Source organism: Oratosquilla oratoria, chromosome 35, assembly GCF_046742065.1.
Source record: "Oratosquilla oratoria isolate Oo_2021 chromosome 35, ASM4674206v1, whole genome shotgun sequence".
Lineage (NCBI taxonomy): Eukaryota > Metazoa > Arthropoda > Malacostraca > Stomatopoda > Squillidae > Oratosquilla > Oratosquilla oratoria.
The window spans coordinates 11,285,102-11,304,209 of NC_134811.1; the positions used below are offsets into that span (position 1 = coordinate 11,285,102).

General features: G+C 46.6%; 2 protein-coding genes across 6 annotated transcripts in view; one reads left to right on the forward strand and one right to left on the reverse strand.

Moving 5' to 3' along the window:
* Nucleotides 1-19,108, reverse strand: part of LOC143018530 (uncharacterized) — a 93,082-nt gene that overhangs the window by 45,243 nt on the left and 28,731 nt on the right. The gene's annotated exons all lie outside the window — the stretch shown is intronic.
* On the forward strand, nt 9,152-11,481 carry LOC143018788 (uncharacterized). Its single transcript, XM_076174367.1, has 2 exons — nt 9,152-10,623; nt 10,867-11,481. Exons 1-2 carry the CDS (start codon nt 9,914-9,916, stop codon nt 11,399-11,401), a joined length of 1,245 nt encoding a protein of 414 aa, XP_076030482.1. The 5' UTR covers nt 9,152-9,913; the 3' UTR covers nt 11,402-11,481.

Genomic DNA, 19,108 nt, shown 5'->3' on the forward strand with positions numbered 1-19,108 from the left:
TATTCACCAAAGAGTTAGGAAACATATGCAGGTGTATTCACAAGAGATGAAGGAACAACAACACAAAATAGCTCATTAACTAGAACTGAAAATTGGAGATTTAGTAATGGTCAAACTAACTTCACCTAATAATAAACTTTCACCAAGGTACACTGGTCCATATAGGGTAATTGATTCTGCAGGTGGAAACAAGTTTAAACTTAAACATTTAGAATCAAGAGAAGAATTGATAGGACATTTAGATGACATCAGGAAAATTAGCTTGCAGATCTATGAAGATGATTATAGTAATACTTTGTGCATAAATATTAATAACCCTGGAGAATATGGAGAATATTATAATGATATTTTTCAAGAGTTGAACATTAATCTTGATATATTTTACAGACAAGCATTGACCTATCTATATATTTTGGAGGGGTGACCTAAACAACTGGAACTTGGTGTCAAGCAGATGTGTGGTAAGTGCCAAACACGCAGTATTTTGGTAGGAGTTTATTGCGGAGGTCTACACACAAGTAATACAGGAAGTGATCTGTCACAAGCGAATGCTTGGGGGGCCTAGCTGGGCATAAGACGCGCCTGTGGCCTACTTTCTGTTACATTGTTGCTAAGCGGGAAAAAGATTGAGCAAAACAATACATACTAACATATCTAGGTATATACATAGAAATATACAGCAACAAGAGAACAACTATATATAATGATGAATATGCATGCAAAATGGTTAAGGGTAACATATATTTAGTTCCTTAATTCTACGACGTGTACAATTGGCATAGACGCATACGCGTTTAGCGTACGCCTAATGACGTATATATATTCGGTTATATAATTATGTATAGGACACTTATATTGTAATGACTACATAGGCTTACTTATACAAAACATTTACAATAGATATATGTTGATATTAAGTACTCATGTATAATAATGAAGTATGACATATACAATAAAGGAGATACATATACAATAAATATATACAATAATTAAGTAAGAAAGGGCTTGGCTACATTACTCCCCCCTTGAGAGTGTAGCGTCAGTAAAGAAAGTCTTTAGTAGTAGTAAAAATCAGATTTATTGTGAAATCTGACTGCCCTGCCTGAGCGACTTTTGTATGGGAGAGCGGAAGTATGAGGGTGGGAGGGATGGGAAGAGGTGATAGGGTGGCCAAGGTCATTGGCACTTGTGGGTGGTATGGGATTCGGTGGGATGACAGTTGAAGTGTCAGAAGTGGATGAAGTAGGAAGAGGAGGAGTGGAAGGTGTTGAGGGTATGTCTGGGGTTACATGGAGACGGGTCTTAGGGCGAGGAGAAACAGGGAGGAAAGCTGGTTTCAAACGATCAATGGAAACTGAGGTTTCGCCTTGAGGTAGGTTAAGGATGAAGTACTTAGGTTCACGTCGAATGACGTCATATGGACCAGAGTACGGAGCCTCCAAACTCTTACGAATTCTGTCGACTCGTAACCAAACTTTAGAGCAAGAATGAAGGTCGTGAGGGAGATAGGGTGGAGGTAGTGTATGGCAGTCACCGGATGCGAGATCTTGGAAATTAACAGACTGCATTTCCTTGATAAGACGAAGGATGGTTGTGTCATCCGAGGAGTGGGTGTGTTCCTGAGTAATGGCGACAGAAGGGCATAACATATGAGCGCCAGTAACGGCGGTAAATGGGGAAAATTTGGTGACGTGAGGTGTCATGCGATAGCCAAGAAGGACGATAGGTAAGGAGTAAAACCAGTTATCTTGCCTAGCGCGGAGAGCTGATTTCAGAGAACGGTGGAAACGTTCAATCATGCCGTTAGCTTGAGGGTGATAACTAGTAGTACGCATATGGTGGAAACCAATGATAGATGAAAGCTTAGAGAAAAGTTCACTCTCGAATTGGGAACCTCTATCCGTGATGACATGAAGTGGAACACCGAAACGGCATATCCAGCCATTCACAAAAGAGATTGCTACAGAAGTGGCAGTAGGGTCAATGAGGGGAATTGCTTCAGTCCAACGAGTAGCTCGGTCAATGCAAGTCAACAAGTATTTGTATGGGAGAGGGTAAGGATAGTTAGGAAGAGTAGCAGGGGGCAACGGTCCTACAATGTCGATGTGTACTGACTGGAAGCGGTCAGTAGGAGTAGATATAGGAGAAACAGGAGAGGAAGTGTGGCGGGTAGTCTTAGACTGTTGACACCTAAGGCATTGTCTTACAAATGTCTTTACATCTCTGTCAATGTGTGGCCAGAAGTAACGTTGTTTGACCAACTTAGAGGTGGACTGAACACCAGGATGAGAAAGGTTATGCAAAGAAGAGACTACGTCATTACGTAAGGGTAATGGAACGAAAGGTCGAGGAGTGTTAGTAGAGGTATCACACCAGAGTGTTAAATCAGAGGGTAAAGTGAATTTAGAGAGTCTAGGCTTGAAAGTTTCCAGTTCGTCATCTGTTGTCTGACTTTGAGCTATGCCACTTAAGTCAAAAGCGTCGAGTGTAACAGCGCATGACGTGCGAGATAAGCAATCAGCGATGACGTTAGTTTCGCCACGAATGTACTCGACTGAAGAAACGTATTCAGAAAGAACAGAGAGTTGTCGTTGTTGTCTGTCAGTTTTAGCAAGAGATTTAGAGTAAAAGGCAGCTACGAGGGGTTTGTGGTCAAGAAATAGGGTAACTGTATGTCCGTCAATGAGAGTCCTGAAATGCAAAACTGCGAGGTAAGCAGCTAATAACTCGCGGTCGTAGGTGGAATAGATGCGTTGTGTGTCAGAGAGTTTCTTCGAGTAGAATCCTAGGGGCGTTGGCTCGCCGTCTATAACTTGATAGAGAGCGGCGCCAACGGCTAGGCTTGAACTGTCAGTCACGAGTTGGTAGTTTGTCGGTAATAGGGAAGGGTAAGCTAAGGTTGGACAGTCCAGTAAGGCTTGCTTCAAATTATTGAAGGAGTCCTTTGCTGCGTCAGTCCAAGTGAGACACTTTGAAGAAGGATATTGTTTAAGAAGCTCAGTAAGGGAATAGGCTACGGTTGCAAAATTAGGAATCATGGGCCGAAAAAAATTGATCATACCCATGAAACGGCGCAAAGCCTGTGAAGTCTGAGGCAAAGGGAAATCGGAAATGGCAGTAGTGCGGTCTTTAGGTGGCTTAATCCCTTGTGAGCTAATCTCGTAACCGAGAAAGGTAAGAATTGACTTGAAAAATTGACATTTGTCAAGAGAAAGTCGCATGTTATGCTGAGCCAAAATAGAAAGAACAGTTTGAACATCTGAAATATGTTCTTCAAGGGTCTCACTAGCAATCAGTACATCATCAAGGTACGTAAACGTGTTGTTTACGTTAGCTAAGAGGGTATCTATAAAGCGCTGAAATGTGGCTCCAGCATTTTTCAATCCAAAGGGCATGTACAAAAATTCAAATAAACCAAATGGCGTGCATATCGCAGTCTTAGGAATATCTTGTTCAGCTACAGGAATTTGCAGATATGCACGTTGTAAGTCTAACTTAGTGAATATAACCTTATTCTTAAGTGACATGGTGAGAGAGCGCAAGTGTGGTATGGGATATTTGTCATTTACAGTTACATTGTTGAGACCTCGGTAATCTCCGCAAGGTCTCCAGGAATGTGGTTCTTTCTTGGGAACCAAATGAAGTGGGGACGCCCAAGGTGAGTTGGAGCGTCGTATGATCCCTGCATTAAGCAAAAATTGAAACTCATCCTTAGCAGCTTTGAGCTTCTCACCTGTCAATGGCCTTACTTTAAAGGATATAGGGGAAGAATCACCTGTATCAATATGATGATAGGTTGTAGTTTCTAATGGTGGAGGATCAGACAGTTGTCGGGGCGCGGTAAGTACGGGGAATTTTGAAAGAAGAGCAATGGCTCTTGAATCAATATCCCCATAATGTACCGCATGTGAAGAGATAGGGAGAGGAGAAGCCTTAAGGGGAATGGTGCATGCAGTGGAAGGATCAGAGAGGAGGCGATTTCTACAATCAACTACTAGTGAATTATGGGTTAAAAAATCGGTACCAAGAATTGGGCGGACAACATCAGCAACGACGAATGACCATGGGAGAGAACGTCTGATACGTCGAATCCCAAGTTCCACGTCGACTTCGCCGTACGTACGAATACGGGTACCGGAAGCAGTAGTAAGTTGTACTACCGTGGAACGGAGCAGTGGAGTTAAACTTGGGTCATAGGGAATGAGCGATACTTGAGAACAGGTATCTATAAGGAATTCATAGTTCTTGCAACCTATAGTGGCACTAATGACGAGAGGCAGTCCTGCGGTTGCAAGGGATACTTCTACAGACTGCCCATCAAGTTTCCCGACGTGTTAAGCTGAGGTCCTGGGGATGAAGAACGTGAGTTAGGTCGTGAACTGGGCAACACGTTAGCACTAGTGTGGGACAATATGCACCATTGTTTGCAAGTTCTAGCACTGTTGCCGTAGAAGAGGTGGTAACGGCACACTCGTGGTCTTTGACCGTCATAGAAGGGAGTTAATCCGAGTGGAAAGGTAGTGGGTGTTGAAACACGTGTAGTGGAGTTACCACTACGAAACACTGGCACACTATCACTACGTGGAGCCCTTGGCACAGGCTTGTTCACTGATGACGCACTTATCCCTTTGTTTCCGTGGCCATGGGCCATGAGAGTGTCAGCAACACGGGCCAACTCATCAAGGGAACCTGCGTGTGTAACAAGTAGTGGTCGTATGTCACTTGGCACTGCACGTAAAAATTTTAGGCGGATGAAGTCGTCGTCGACACCGAGTTGCTTACCTATGGTGCGAAGTTCTCGTAGGAAGGTCGTCGGCTTATCATACATGATATTGTTCTGGTGGACCAAGGCATCGAAGAGTTCCGGCGGAGACCTGGTAAGGACGTTGATTAGCGCCTTCTTCAAGCGGTCGTAGTCACCGGAAGTAACGACATCGTCGTCGAGCTGGTTGAGCACAGGGATGGTTAAGTTCGCAAGTGCATGGTTGAACTTAGTTTGGGGGACGGTTATGTTAGCTAGTGCAAATTGCGCCTCTAGCAACGAAAACCATCTTGCCGGCGATGCTTCGTCGAATGGTGGAGGTCGAACAGCGACAGCGGCGGAAGTCGTGGAATGCGTAGAGGAAGAAGTACTTCCTGCTGCTGCTGTCGTTGTTGAAGTAGCTACAGTGGTTGTAGGCGGAAGAGGGGAATTCATGTTGTTGTTGTCGGATGTTTCCCAGTATACGTGTTGTGTATCGTATACGTGTTGCGTGTAGATCAGGACTGTTAACAATGCCGCACACTCCGATTATTTCTTGCGCACTTTGAAGTTCGTAAATGCGTAGTTCCGTGCGCGTGACGAGTCACAGTTTATGAATACGCATAGGCACTTAACCACGTAATGTGTATGACCCTAAATCACTTAGGTATGGAGCACTGGGTATTAGGGTCACTTGGGCACTGTCACTCCGGGGTCACCACTGTGGTAAGTGCCAAACACGCAGTATTTTGGTAGGAGTTTATTGCGGAGGTCTACACACAAGTAATACAGGAAGTGATCTGTCACAAGCGAATGCTTGGGGGGCCTAGCTGGGCATAAGACGCGCCTGTGGCCTACTTTCTGTTACATTGTTGCTAAGCGGGAAAAAGATTGAGCAAAACAATACATACTAACATATCTAGGTATATACATAGAAATATACAGCAACAAGAGAACAACTATATATAATGATGAATATGCATGCAAAATGGTTAAGGGTAACATATATTTAGTTCCTTAATTCTACGACGTGTACAATTGGCATAGACGCATACGCGTTTAGCGTACGCCTAATGACGTATATATATTCGGTTATATAATTATGTATAGGACACTTATATTGTAATGACTACATAGGCTTACTTATACAAAACATTTACAATAGATATATGTTGATATTAAGTACTCATGTATAATAATGAAGTATGACATATACAATAAAGGAGATACATATACAATAAATATATACAATAATTAAGTAAGAAAGGGCTTGGCTACAGATGCAGGGAAACCTAGGATCTGCTGTGGTCAGACTTGGAACCTTAAGGACCTCTCAACTAATAATAAGTAAAAAGACTGTCTTTGAAAATGAAGTGTGTTGGAAAATATATGAATAGAGACACTTAACAATAACTTTTAACTTCAACTTAGTGTGTTTTGCAAATCAATTGGTATCATCTTTGAAAAGATAATAAACCATTCACAATTGGAAGTTAGTGAATTTTCTAATCAATTATATCCTTTCTGTAGACAATATAAGAGAAAGCATGATCTCTTTTGTGTTCCGAGAAACTTCACATGAATTCGCTGGTTAGGAATGTGTCTGTTATGAACAATTGTAATCATAAAAAGATTTTGTAGACCAAATCCCTCATTGTAACATACAAGGATCTCATTATTTGTTTTTCCCTAACAAGACAAAGACATCAATCAATTGTCCCGGGTTGAGTCCTAAATTGGATTTGGTTGAAGGTCTTGTCTCTATTCAAGATAACTGCGAATTGCATGCAGACACTATTTCCACCATTTCTAATACCCTTAATACAATGCATTTAACTGATGATACCTACATTTCAACCTTCAACTTCACATTGCCTGAAAACTCTCCTCCTTTGAAAATTAAGAGAAGACCATTGTCAAGATCTCCCTCCAATGATTTGCATATACCATTCCTTGTTATACCTTTGCTTTCAGTGTTAGTGGCAGCACTGATTGCCATTGTTGTATTCCGGAGGTTGACTCTGTCAAAACCCCTGAACCATATTCACCATGTGTCTGCTTAATTGACATACATTTACATGTATTATTCTAACATTCACAATTGTTAAATGATGTTCTTAATGAATTTATGCCTTATATATTGACATGCATGTTATTCACATTTATAAGTATTATGTTTATGCATTATTCACCATCTATTGCATAAAAGATGTAGTTTGGTGGGTTGTTTATTTCTTGATAACCAAGGGTAGATTAGCCTATTCTAGAAATATATTAGCAAGCCCTGTAAGAGGGAAATAAGAAATTGGTCGGGACGACCAACGGTAGCTGCCGAGCCCTGTAAGAGGCCGGTAATTGTAGGAATGGTAATCAGGTGAAATACATGCTGAGTCAACAATTCTGACTCGACGCCTGCTCGCCTGTTGTCGGGAATAAATCCCGACAGAGGCATTTTTTAGAGTAAGACTATTATTACATATTAATATAGTCATCTGTGGTTACGGCCTCAGTTAATTTAGTGAATTGATAGTTGTAGAATTAGGATTAAGATTGAAATACAGCAATTAAGCATATCAAGCTGTATGAAATTTGTATTCTAGAGACTTAGTATATGAAAGCATGGATAACAAGTTATACAGTCCTACTTTTTCCATTTAGATAGAGTGACCTATCATTTTTGTTTCTATATACGAAAATATTATATAAAGCATTTTGTAGGACTCGACACCCCTTAGTTACCACAAGCCTGTTGCTCTAACCCCTCTCAGGAATGTCGAGTTACCGATATGTCATTTCCATTATTAATCATTTTATTTACCACTTGGTGTCTTCTCCGTCTTGAGTATTGGTTCTGGTGTATTACCCATCTATAGTTCCTATGCATGGGGATCGTATAATGTATGTATCGTGCGACATTTTCGCTTCAGTTAAGGTGAAGTTGTGCTTCCCATGGACCCTTAGCGACGAGAGGCCAGGGGGGACTGGGCGTTCGGCACCAAGAGACCCCGCTGGTGCCAAAAACAGGCAGATTTGGCGTGATTGAGTTCAAGTTGAGGACAAGACAAGTCCGAGACAAGAAATGTAATTGACCAAAGTGTTAGTGATTAGTGACTAGGGGATGATATGAATTCACCCCAATCACAGACCTCATATAAATCATGTGTGAAGTGCATATACGACGAAGCGTGTCTTAAACCAGTGAGGGGATTCTGTGAGAGAACCATTCCCCTCAGCATACCTATATCCTTTCCCATCCCCATACTCGCCCTCCATGCCACGCCCGAAGTTCGTTACGCACACCACCGTCATTAACCAGAACAAAGACGAAGAAGATTTCCAAGTGGCCCCAAGGCCACGGTAAGTCATAACTTGAGTTACATGAAATATCCAAACCAATATGAAGAATATAATAACTACATATTCATAAAGATACATGATGCTTTGTGATGCCATTATACGTTTCAGGGTTCGATGAGTTCCCTGCCCTTCACAGGTACGTAGTTTTGTAGTGTTGAGAGTTGTATACAAGTTCACGCAGAGTATCCCAGTATTAACTCGGTGGGACGGTCACCTAGATTATCTTACACCGTCAACATTTCGTATTAAAAGAGATGGGAAATCTGTCGGAAGTCATAATATTCTCCACAGATTGCATAGCCCTAAATTTCTCTTAAGCTGGTCCTTCGAACCGGATACCCTGTGGATTGTGAACATTACAACGTTCATTACGCAAAACTACATACTTGTTATCGGCTGAGAAGAAACCTGCACAGCGAAGCTATATCGGTAATCCCCTACCACACTCCTGGCCAAATGGCCACTTCCGAAAGGGAGTGTGTGGTTGGACATTCCGCATAAATCATCGGAAATTTAAAATTCCCGGCTCTGTGCAGGTGGCGCAAGCGTCTACAACCCCACCTCCCCCTCCCTATCCCCTCCCTTCTTACTCGGCCGCACGGATTGAGCCGTCACTTAGCATCGCGGAACCAGACGAGTCGGTCACTCAACAACCCACCTTCTTTCATGCCGGTAAGTCTGGTTCCAGCTCGTGCTCTTGTGTTCTCGTAGGGAGTTCTCCTGCAGTTTTTCCCCTTTGGTGTTGTGTCCAGACACCTTTGGGACACCCCGTCTATGATTATCATTATTCTATTTTCAGACCAAACGCTTGTGTGTGGAATCCGGCTGCACAGCCAGGATCTCGTCAGACGGCCACCACGACCTCTGCTCCCGCCATGCCCATTGTTTCTCACAAGCTGGCTTTAACCCCCTAGCCTGCGTTGTGTGCAAAGCGCGGGTTGAGGAGATTCGTGCTGCTCCTCCCAAAACCCGTTCCAAGCTAGCCGCCCTCGGACACCTTCGGGAGGCATGGCGCAGAGCTCGGAAATTGAAATCCGCTGACGACCCCCCCCCCTGGTGTGGGCGGATCCGGCGTTAGGAGTGGAATTGGGCCTCGTTCGCCCTCGCCATCCGTCTCCCTATGTCTCCGAGACTTCCGTTGGTGGACAACCTGGGCCTCTCGGAGTACAAGGGGACGAGTCTGATGTTGCGGAGTATGGTGTCCCCGAGCGTCCTCAGGCCTCTCGGCAGCCCCATACATCCGAACATCAAGGGTCCTTAAAACCCTTACGGCTTGCTTTGTCAAGCACCCCCACGAACTCGTCTTCCTCCCTAGTTCACTCACGTGAACCCGGCAGGAAATCTCGCTCGAAAAAGAGGTCTGCCTCACCGAGGTCCAGGACGCTCAGCTTGTCCCCACCCTCCACAGCCTCTCCCCCCAACTCACCCTCCCTTCCTCGCTCTCCTTTTCCTCGCCGTAAATCCCACAAGGGCAGGGAGCCGGAGGACGACACGAGGGGAGAGGGAACTCTGGCCGCCCAAGTGGCTGCCCTCCTTCCGTCCCTGATAGGCCCCGTCCTTGAATCGGCCCTATCACATTATCCGGCCTTTCAGACCGCGCAAATCATAACGCACCCCTCTCCAGAGCAACCTCCTATTGAACCTACGGCTCTAGCCCCCCCTCCCACTCTCCCTCCTGGTCCTTCCCTCCGCCCCTCCGTGCCGGCGACAGGTATAGGACTAGAAGGCCCCTCTCAGGAGGAACCCCCCAATCAGACGTCCGTCGGGTTGGACGGGGTGGAGGACCACTACAGTTCTTTTCCTTATCCTCCTACCATGACGGACTCTTTTGAGTTCCGCCCCTTCTCATGGTGTGACCTTCCCCGGTCCTGGGAGTACTCGTTTGGAGAAGATCACAAGCTAGTGGCCTGGTCTCCCGACTACTCGCTACCGGAGGGCTGGAGGAGGAGAGATGACGTTATCCTAAAGTGGGCCAACGACGCGGAGGGGGCTAAGGTTCTATATAAGATTCGACCCCTCTCCGCCCCGGCCTCCACGCCCTCCAGGATTTCCACCTCTAACACTCTGGACGCATTAGGTGCTCTCCTGGAGAACACTCGTTTAAACCCTGATGGGCATATGTTTGTCGACAGGTCGGGGGACTCACCGGCGGTAGCACTCTCCCCAAACGCCTGGTTCCCGCAGGAGAAAGGGGAGAAGGCCTTAGACATCCCTGCTCTCTTCGAGCGGGCCCAAGACCAACCCAAGACGGTTCCTCCTCGACGGCATATCCCTTCATCATTCCCCGTCGTCCTGCCACCACCCTTCGCGCCGGAGGGTCTGCGCGATTGCTTATGGCACTCTGGCAGGGACCCCGCCCTCCCCCATCAACTTAGTGAACCGGAGACTAAGTTGCTGACGACGGAGGCCTCGACCAGACAAGACCTTGCCTCTACCATCTCGACCGTCACGGCAATCGCGATGATGAGGAACTGGCTGACGACGCTCGCCACGAGCTTTGAGGACTTCCCGCGGGAAGAATTGAGGTGAGTGGGATATTTCAATGTATACAGAGGGTCCAGACCTGTCCTGGCGAGAGACGCTCAGGTAGCGTCTTCACCCAGGACGGAGCCTCTTGACTAGCACCCAAGGACGAGGTCGTTCGGAAACGACCTCGGCCTCGCATATGTTATACGTTCTACAATTGAGCGATGTGACTTTATTACACCCTCCGGGGATCGGGATCCTTCTCGCCCTACTAATTTGATTCGCGTGTTTTATGTATGCAGAGACACCCTGGCGGCACTCTCTACCGTGGCAGAGGGTACAGCCAACATGGCGTCATCAGCCCTACCCCCAGCAGCGAGGGCCTTCACCGCGGCTCGTTTGGCAGCTCGTCAGTCTGCAGCGCGGTCGGCCCCGGAGATAGCTCGCCGGGGCGTGGTGAGAGCAGCTCCCCTTTCCCGTGGTCTGTTCGACCAGGAAGCGACAGACCGCGTCTTCGCTACGGTCCCGACCGTCATCCAGATCCAACAACCATCCCAACCGAGACCTCGGCCCTTACCTGCTTACAGGTCCCACTCTCTATTCAGGCGCCCGCCCCCATACGCGCGCCAACAACAACAACAACAACAACAACATCAACAACAACAGCGGGCATACCGTCCACCACCCACAGGGAGGATAACCCAGCGCCCGCATCAGCAACAGCCCCAGACATTTCGGCGCCAACAATCGCAACACCACACCTCCTCCCAACCCCAGAGGACCACCAACCAACGAAAACATCAGCAGCAACAACAGCAAAAGTTCAAGAACTTCTGAAGGCCCCCAAGTGGGGTGTCTCCTGGGCTGGCACCACGCGTGGCCTGCGCACGGATGGGCCTCCAGGGTCATCCGCCAGGGACTCACCTGGCCTTGGTTCTCTCTCCCGGTGGGTCTCCTTACCTTTATCCTCTGAGGGAACTGTGGTGATACTCTTACATAGTATGGATAGTAACTTGCCCCAGCCCTTCAGGCTTGGGGGGGGGGGGATATACACATTACTACCGATAAGCTGATTCCTTATTCTTTCCTCCCACAGCCACTACGCCACCCTCCCGCGTCATCCAAGGTGTCCTCTTCAGTGCTGCCCCACGTGAGAGACATGAAGGAAAAAGGAATAGTGGAACCAGCGACAGGTCGGGTCTTTCTGTCCCGTCTTTTTACCGTACCAAAGAAAGACCCAGGGAAAACGAGACTGGTTATGGACCTGAGCGCACTGAACAAATTTTTGAAACCCCTGCGATTCAAGATGGTGTCGGTGGCTCAGGTTCGGTCAGTGCTCCGGGAGGGAGACTGGTTAGCGTCCCTGGACCTTCAGGACGCATATTGGCATGTCCCCATCCACCCCCGATTTCGCCGGTTCCTGGCGTTCCAGGTCGGGAGGGAGACGTATCAATTTACCAGACTCCCTTTCGGACTCTCGCTTGCCCCGAGGGTCTTCACAAAGCTAGCGAGAGTGGTAGGCGCACGCTTGGCGGAGGCAGGCGTCTCCACACTCATGTACCTGGACGACTGGTTGATACATTCGCCCACCGAGGAGGGTGCATCAACCAATGTCTCGGTGGCTTTAAGAATCTTGACGGAGATGGGCTTCAAGGTAAACTGGGACAAATCTACCCTCACCCCTACACAAAAACTTCATTGGCTCGGGATCGAGTGGGACACGATCAACGCCTCCCTGTCACTGGCTCCAGACAACGCTCTTCGGACACTCCGCTGTGTCAGGAGGGCATTCTTCTCCCAAACGTTCTCCCGCCGTCAGTGGGAGGGCCTGTTAGGTTGCCTCAACTTCGCGGCCCCGGCCCTTCCACTGGGCCGCTTGAAACACCGACGGCTAACGCGAGAGGTCAACAGGAGCATCCCACTCTTCCCGCGCGACCTTCCCAGGCCGGTACCCTCAACACTCCACAGCTTGTTACGTCCCTGGCTTCGGCCAGGGGTCCTACGCCAGTCAGTCCCATGGTCCCCGCCCCCACCTTGGATAACAGTAGCGACGGACGCCTCGGACATAGGGTGGGGCTTCCAGTCGAGCTGGGGACATCAAGCGTGCGGGGGATGGTCGGAAGAGAGAAGGTCGCTACATATCAACCTTCGGGAGCTGATAGTGGTAAAAGAATGGCTCGAACGGCACCCCGAAATCTCCTACACGAGCGTCCGCTTCGATATGGACAATGTGACGGCAGTACAGTGCGTGCAGAGGCAAGGTACGGCCCGATCAGGTCCACTCCTAGCCCTGTCGGAGGACATCTTCGCCGAGGCATCACGCAGGGCCATTTCTCTCTCGGCGAAGTATGTTCCGGGCCGGGAGAACGAATGGGCGGACGCTCTATCCAGGTTCCGGGAGACATCGGTGGAGTGGCAACTACGTCCACAAGTGTTCGAGTCGCTCTCCCTCCGCTACGGCACCCCGGAGGTGGACCTATTTGCCTCCCCGAGCACGACCCAGCTCCCCCTCTTCCTCTCCTACAACCACAGAACACGCGCAGGAGGCCCGGACGCCTTCACGGAGGACTGGAACCGCTGGAAGTATGTTTACATATTTCCTCCTCCAGCGACAACGGTCCTCCTGAAGGTGGTGCAGACCCTCAGGTCCTTCAAGGGTCGGGTCCTCCTGATAGCTCCCTACTGGCCAGCTCAGCCGTGGTTCGGGGAGCTAATGAAGTGGTGCCCTTCTCCCCTTCTACTAGGGTCAGCCTGCCTGGCCAGCAGCCTTACCGCACCTCTCCAAGCGTCACTTCGACTTCACGCTTGGAGTTTCTACGGGGAGCTCTCGGCCAACTCTTCTCTACAGAGGCAGTGGACAAGATGCTGAGAGCTCACCGTCCATCCTCAGTGCGGCAATATGAATCCTGCTGGCGGAGATTCCAGGACTTCCTTCGGAGACACGCGATAGTGACCATCTCCGCTAGCACAGTTCTGGACTTCCTGTCTTGGCTAGCTGACACCACCAACAGGGCACCGGCGACAATCTCGGCTCACTACGCAGCCCTCGCTGATCCACTCTACTTCGGCATGAACATCACAGTGCCACAAAGGGCGCGAAACCTTCTAATGAAGGGGATCCGCGCCTCGAGAGAGCCGAGACGTCAGCCGGTCCTAGCCTGGTCCTTGCATCGTGTTCTGCAGTACCTGACGTTCGAAGGGACCATCATGGAGGAGGAACACTTCCTTCAACGTGCCGTCTTCCTGCTCGCCCTGGCTACGGGTTACAGGGCGTCACAGCTGGCGGCGATCACCCGCCACCAGTCCTTCTCCAAACTGGAGGAGGACTGCTCTGCCCTAACTCTCGCTCCATCACCTACATTCCTAGCCAAGAATGAGCAGGCGGACGACATGATTGGCCCTATCAGAATACCATCCTTCCTGGAGGAAGGAAACCCACACCCGCTGTGCCCGGTCCGTGCGTTTCAAGACTACGTGGAACGCACGGAAGGGGTGTCCGAGGATCATCTCTTCTACAATTCGAAATCTCGGAACCCCCTAACCCCGAGGTCCCTGGCGCGTTTACTTTGCCGCGTTATAGAGAAGGCCGACCCGGGCCATGCCCCCCACGCCCACAACATCAGAGGCCTCGCGGCATCGCTGGCGTTTCTCCGCACCCACTCTGTGGAACGGGTGCAGGACCTTGGGGGCTGGGCATCAGCAACTTCCTTCAGGACACGGTATCTCTACCACTCGATCACCCCTGTCCCATGTGTCGCCATGGGAACGGCTCCACCCCTCTCTTCGCAAGAGAAGGGGGGCAAAGGGCGACCGAGGGGTAGGGGAAGGCCCAGGAACCGCTGAGCAAGATACAATATTCTACATAGAATTTTTGCACTATGTAAATTGTACAATATTATTTTTATAAAAAATAAACAAATAAATGAATATATATATATATTGATATTGATATCGATATAAGTACTTGATGCTTTTTGTCTCCCCTCTACTGAATGATAAGATGAATAGTCTCCCATACGAGACACACGTAATAACGGCTTGAGCCCTGTCCTCGACTACAATTTGGGCTTCACCTTCTCCTCCCACCTATCCTCGTCTCATGCATAGCTTCGCTGTGCAGGTTTCTTCTCAGCCGATAATACTTCTTTGTCGCGGCTAGTGCCGCTTAAATCGTTTTTATCGGCTTAAGAAACCTGCACAGATTTAGGGTCCCTCCCTCCTCCCACAGGCGAAGCCTTCATTTCTCATTGAAGTGACGGCTCAATCCGTGCGGCCGAGTAAGAAGGGAGGGGATAGGGAGGGGGAGGTGGGGTTGTAGACGCTTGCGCCACCTGCACAGAGCCGGGAATTTTAAATTTCCGATGATTTATGCGGAATGTCCAACCACACACTCCCTTTCGGAAGTGGCCATTTGGCCAGGAGTGTGGTAGGGGATTACCGATATAGCTTCGCTGTGCAGGTTTCTTAAGCCGATAAAAACGATTTAAGCGGCACTAGCCGCGACAAAGAAGTATTATTACCATTTTAATTGACCTATAAACAAACATTGCATTCATATTAATAAATGATATATATTGGTTATCTGCCAGTCATTTATGCTTCAAGAAGAAGATTCATAGTTTATAGGTCAATCATATTTACCATTTAGTTCCATCGTCATGGCTAACGAAGTCAGAAGGAATAGCGTTACAAGCTATCGCGGCCACGTAACGTGCGCGAAAAACAAATTAAACAAGGGGATTGTTGGAAGTGTTGGTACTGGATTTATAGAAAGGGCCAATATCCAATTAGAGGATAAATTGGAAACATATATGGATAAGTAGTTAGAATTCTCTCTAACCCATTCAAATGAGGCCGATTATGATGAAAAATTAGCTAGCCACACAAAGTTCGTGGAAGAAATCTATGAATTACAAGTGCAGGCAGAAAAATATGTCACACCCCAGGGGACGCAGCCAAACTCCTCTCGATCTGCCAGTCCCAGCCATCTAGGTTTTAGAGCAAAACTCCCTGACATCAAATTAGCAGAATTCCATGGAAATCATTTAGAGTGGACCCAATTCTGGAACCAGTTCAATTCCATGGTACATGAAAGGTCCGACATTGATGAGAGTACAAAATTTACCTACCTCAATCAATGTATAAAGGGCTCAGCTAGGCAATACCTCACAGGACTTAAGGGACAAGCGTCCGACTATGACACAGCGGTCACATCCCTTAAGCAACATTACGGGGACGAAAAGAAAGTTACTCGAACCCTGATAAGGAAACTCATCCAACTTGAATCACCGAAGTATAACAAGCAAGACATGTTACGCTTCAAATTGGAAATAGATAATACATTAAAGCAGTTGGAACATCATCCATGTGTAGATATACAAGGTGGAAGTTGGTTGATTGAGGAATTACTCCTGCTGAAATTCCCAGGTGACTTAAGCAAGTGGTTCTGCGATTTTTACAAGTCAATGTACTATACTATAGACCAGATTAAAGAGGGACTTAAAACCCTAGTAGAATTTATGGGTGTAGACCAAACTCTAGGAATAATGATTCCGGAGGTAAGTCAAAAGAAAGTCACACTAACCAAACCGATAGCTAAACGTCCTGATAACAGTAACCAAGTTCCGAAATGCGTCAACACAGCAGCATCAATAGGAACTTATTTAACTACAGTAGGCTGGAGGTCATGCTTCTTTCGCAAGCAAGATCATAAAAGTTACGATTGTCCACAATACAACACACTGTCGGCCAGAAAGGATAAACTCAAGGAAATGAATAGATGTCAAAAGTGCATCAAGGCACATGACACAAATGAATGCACTACCGTACTTGGAGTATGCCCTCACTGTCAAAAGGGAAAACATCACTCCTTTCTGTACGTAAGCAACCTATCAAGCAAACAAAAAGTCTCTAATGTAGTTAATGTTTCTAAAGCTAATAGCGGCAATCAGAATGATCAGTACAGTGATTCCGTTGAACTGACTGGAAAGTCTAAACCCAAGCCTGAAACAAATGATGACTCGTCAGATTCTAGTAACTCACGAGGTCCAAAAACTGCCACGCAGGTTATGTTGGTCATCTCTGACAGAAGACAGGGAGCCAATTATAGTGTAGCCTTGCCTACAGCAACAGTGACAGTGTGTTCAAGAGCCGGAAAGGTAGAAAGAACACGAGCATTTTTTGACCAAGGTTCTCAAAGATCCTTTATACTCAGAGATTTGGCTAGTAAATTTGAGCTTAAATCTGTAACCAACGTGAACATGACTTTAGATTGCTTTGATAGGCAAGGAAGACAGAAGAGTTATGAAATGGTGAAACTCGACATTGTCTTAGGCAGACGTAGGAAGAAAGTCACGATGGCTGTAGTGGAGGAAATGCCCAAACAGATAACCACTCCCGGCTTACTGACAACTGCCAATAAGTTAGAGCAATAAGGCATTCAATTGGCAGATAAGGATATACACTCCGATGTAATAGATAATATCCAACTATTGATAGGTGCAGATTTCATCGGACGTTTCTTGTGTGGAACGATTACTGTGAACAAAGTGGATCTTATGCAATCCCCAGGTGGGCACTTGATCTACAGTATCATACCTGATCATAGCGATGAAACTTCTGCATCCTGCTCAGTCAACCTGTTGACCCCGCAGGTGAGTGAACCATCATTACTGATTGAACCACGCAATATATGTGAGGCAATAGTGACTGATTGTAATCCCATACATAAATTGTGGGATTTAGATGTCATGGGTATTAATCCAAACCAAGAATCCCCAAATGATGTAAAGGCATTCAAGCATTATGAAGGAACTGTAAAGTATATGGAAGGAAAATACTGGGTGGAACTTCCCTTTAAGACGAACCACCCATTCCTCCCACATAACTATGGACTTGCCTTAGGGCAAATGCATCATCAAAGGAAAAGATTTAAAAATCAACCGGAGCTACTACAATGTTATCACAACATTATCATGGAACAATTAAAAGCCGGAGTTATTGAAGAAGTTGTTGATCCAATAGTGGGCACTAATACTCATTATCTACCTCATCATGCGGTATGCAAGGAATCGGCAACCACCCCTTTACGGATTGTGTACAATTGCAGTGCCAAAAGTTCAAGGACAAATGCCTCGTTGAACGATTGTTTGTTAACTGGTCCTTCACTTATAGAAAAATTAGGTGATACCCTGATCAAGTTCAGGATCAACCAGTTTGCATTTGTAGCAGATATTGAAAAGGCCTTTCTACGTATAGGTCTGCAACCTCATCATAGAGATTTCACAAGGTTTTTATAGCCAGCAAACCCTCAGGATGATAGTAGCGAAATCAAAACTTATCGTTTCACATCCGTGTTATTTGGAGCAACATACAGCCCCTTTCTGTTACAAATGACACTGAAACATCACTTCAAACTTTCCAAATCACCATTTGCAGAATTATTGTCCTCTTCCTTCTATGTAGACAATTTGATGGGGACGACGAATAGTGAGACGGAAACAGTAAAGATATATGAAGCAGCTAACAAGGAGCTAACTATTGCTGGCATGTCTCTGACACAATGGAATAGGAACTCAGAAATATTGAGAGAATTAATCCAAAGGGACAATACTTTGGTCTCTCCTCCTGCTGACCTAGTCACAGTATTGGGTCTAGAATGGGACATTATTAATGACACTCTATCCTTAAAGGAATGTAGGTTTACGTCATTGTCATATGTGACCAAACGCCAACTTCTTTCGCTGGTATCCACTTGTTTTGATCCCTTAGGACTTTGTTCCCCCATTCTTATTAAAGGAAAACTACTTAATCAAGAAGTATGGACAGAAACGGTGGGATGGGATTCACATTTACCTACTTCATATCTGGAAAGGTGGAATGAATTGGCCAAGGAAATTAAGGAGCTGCCCTCTTTCAAGTTCCCACGCATATCCTGTGGTAACATTCATAAAGCGATATTACATGTATTTGTTGATGCTAGCACCTTAGCCTATGGTGCAGTCAGTTATCTTACTGATGACAACCAATCAGTTATTTTGACCTCAAAGGCCAGGGTTGCTCCATTGAAGAACAAAACCACAATTACTTTACCACAACTAGAATTGACAGCCCTACAACTGGGCACACAACTTGCATATAACCTACAAAATCTCTTAAGAGAATGTATTAAAGAGGTGATTATCTGGTCTGATTCAGAAGCAGCCCTGCAATGAATCAGGAATGACAAAAGCAACATCCCATATGTGCAAAACAGAGTGGCGGACATCCGCAATCTAGGGTCATCCTTCGGATATCGGCATGTACCCTCCAAGGAAAACCCAGCGGATTTAGTTACCAGAGGAATTAGCAATCAAACAATTTAAGAAAGCCAAGATATGGACTGTGTTACCATAGTCACCCCAAGGTGTTTATTACGTTCTCTAATTATGTAGGCTGACGACTATATCGTGTTTATATTCATGGACGTAGATCCACATGCTGAAATCTAAGTATTCAAAAATCTAATATGTCTGAAAAATATGTTTATTCCTGTGAGATTATGAT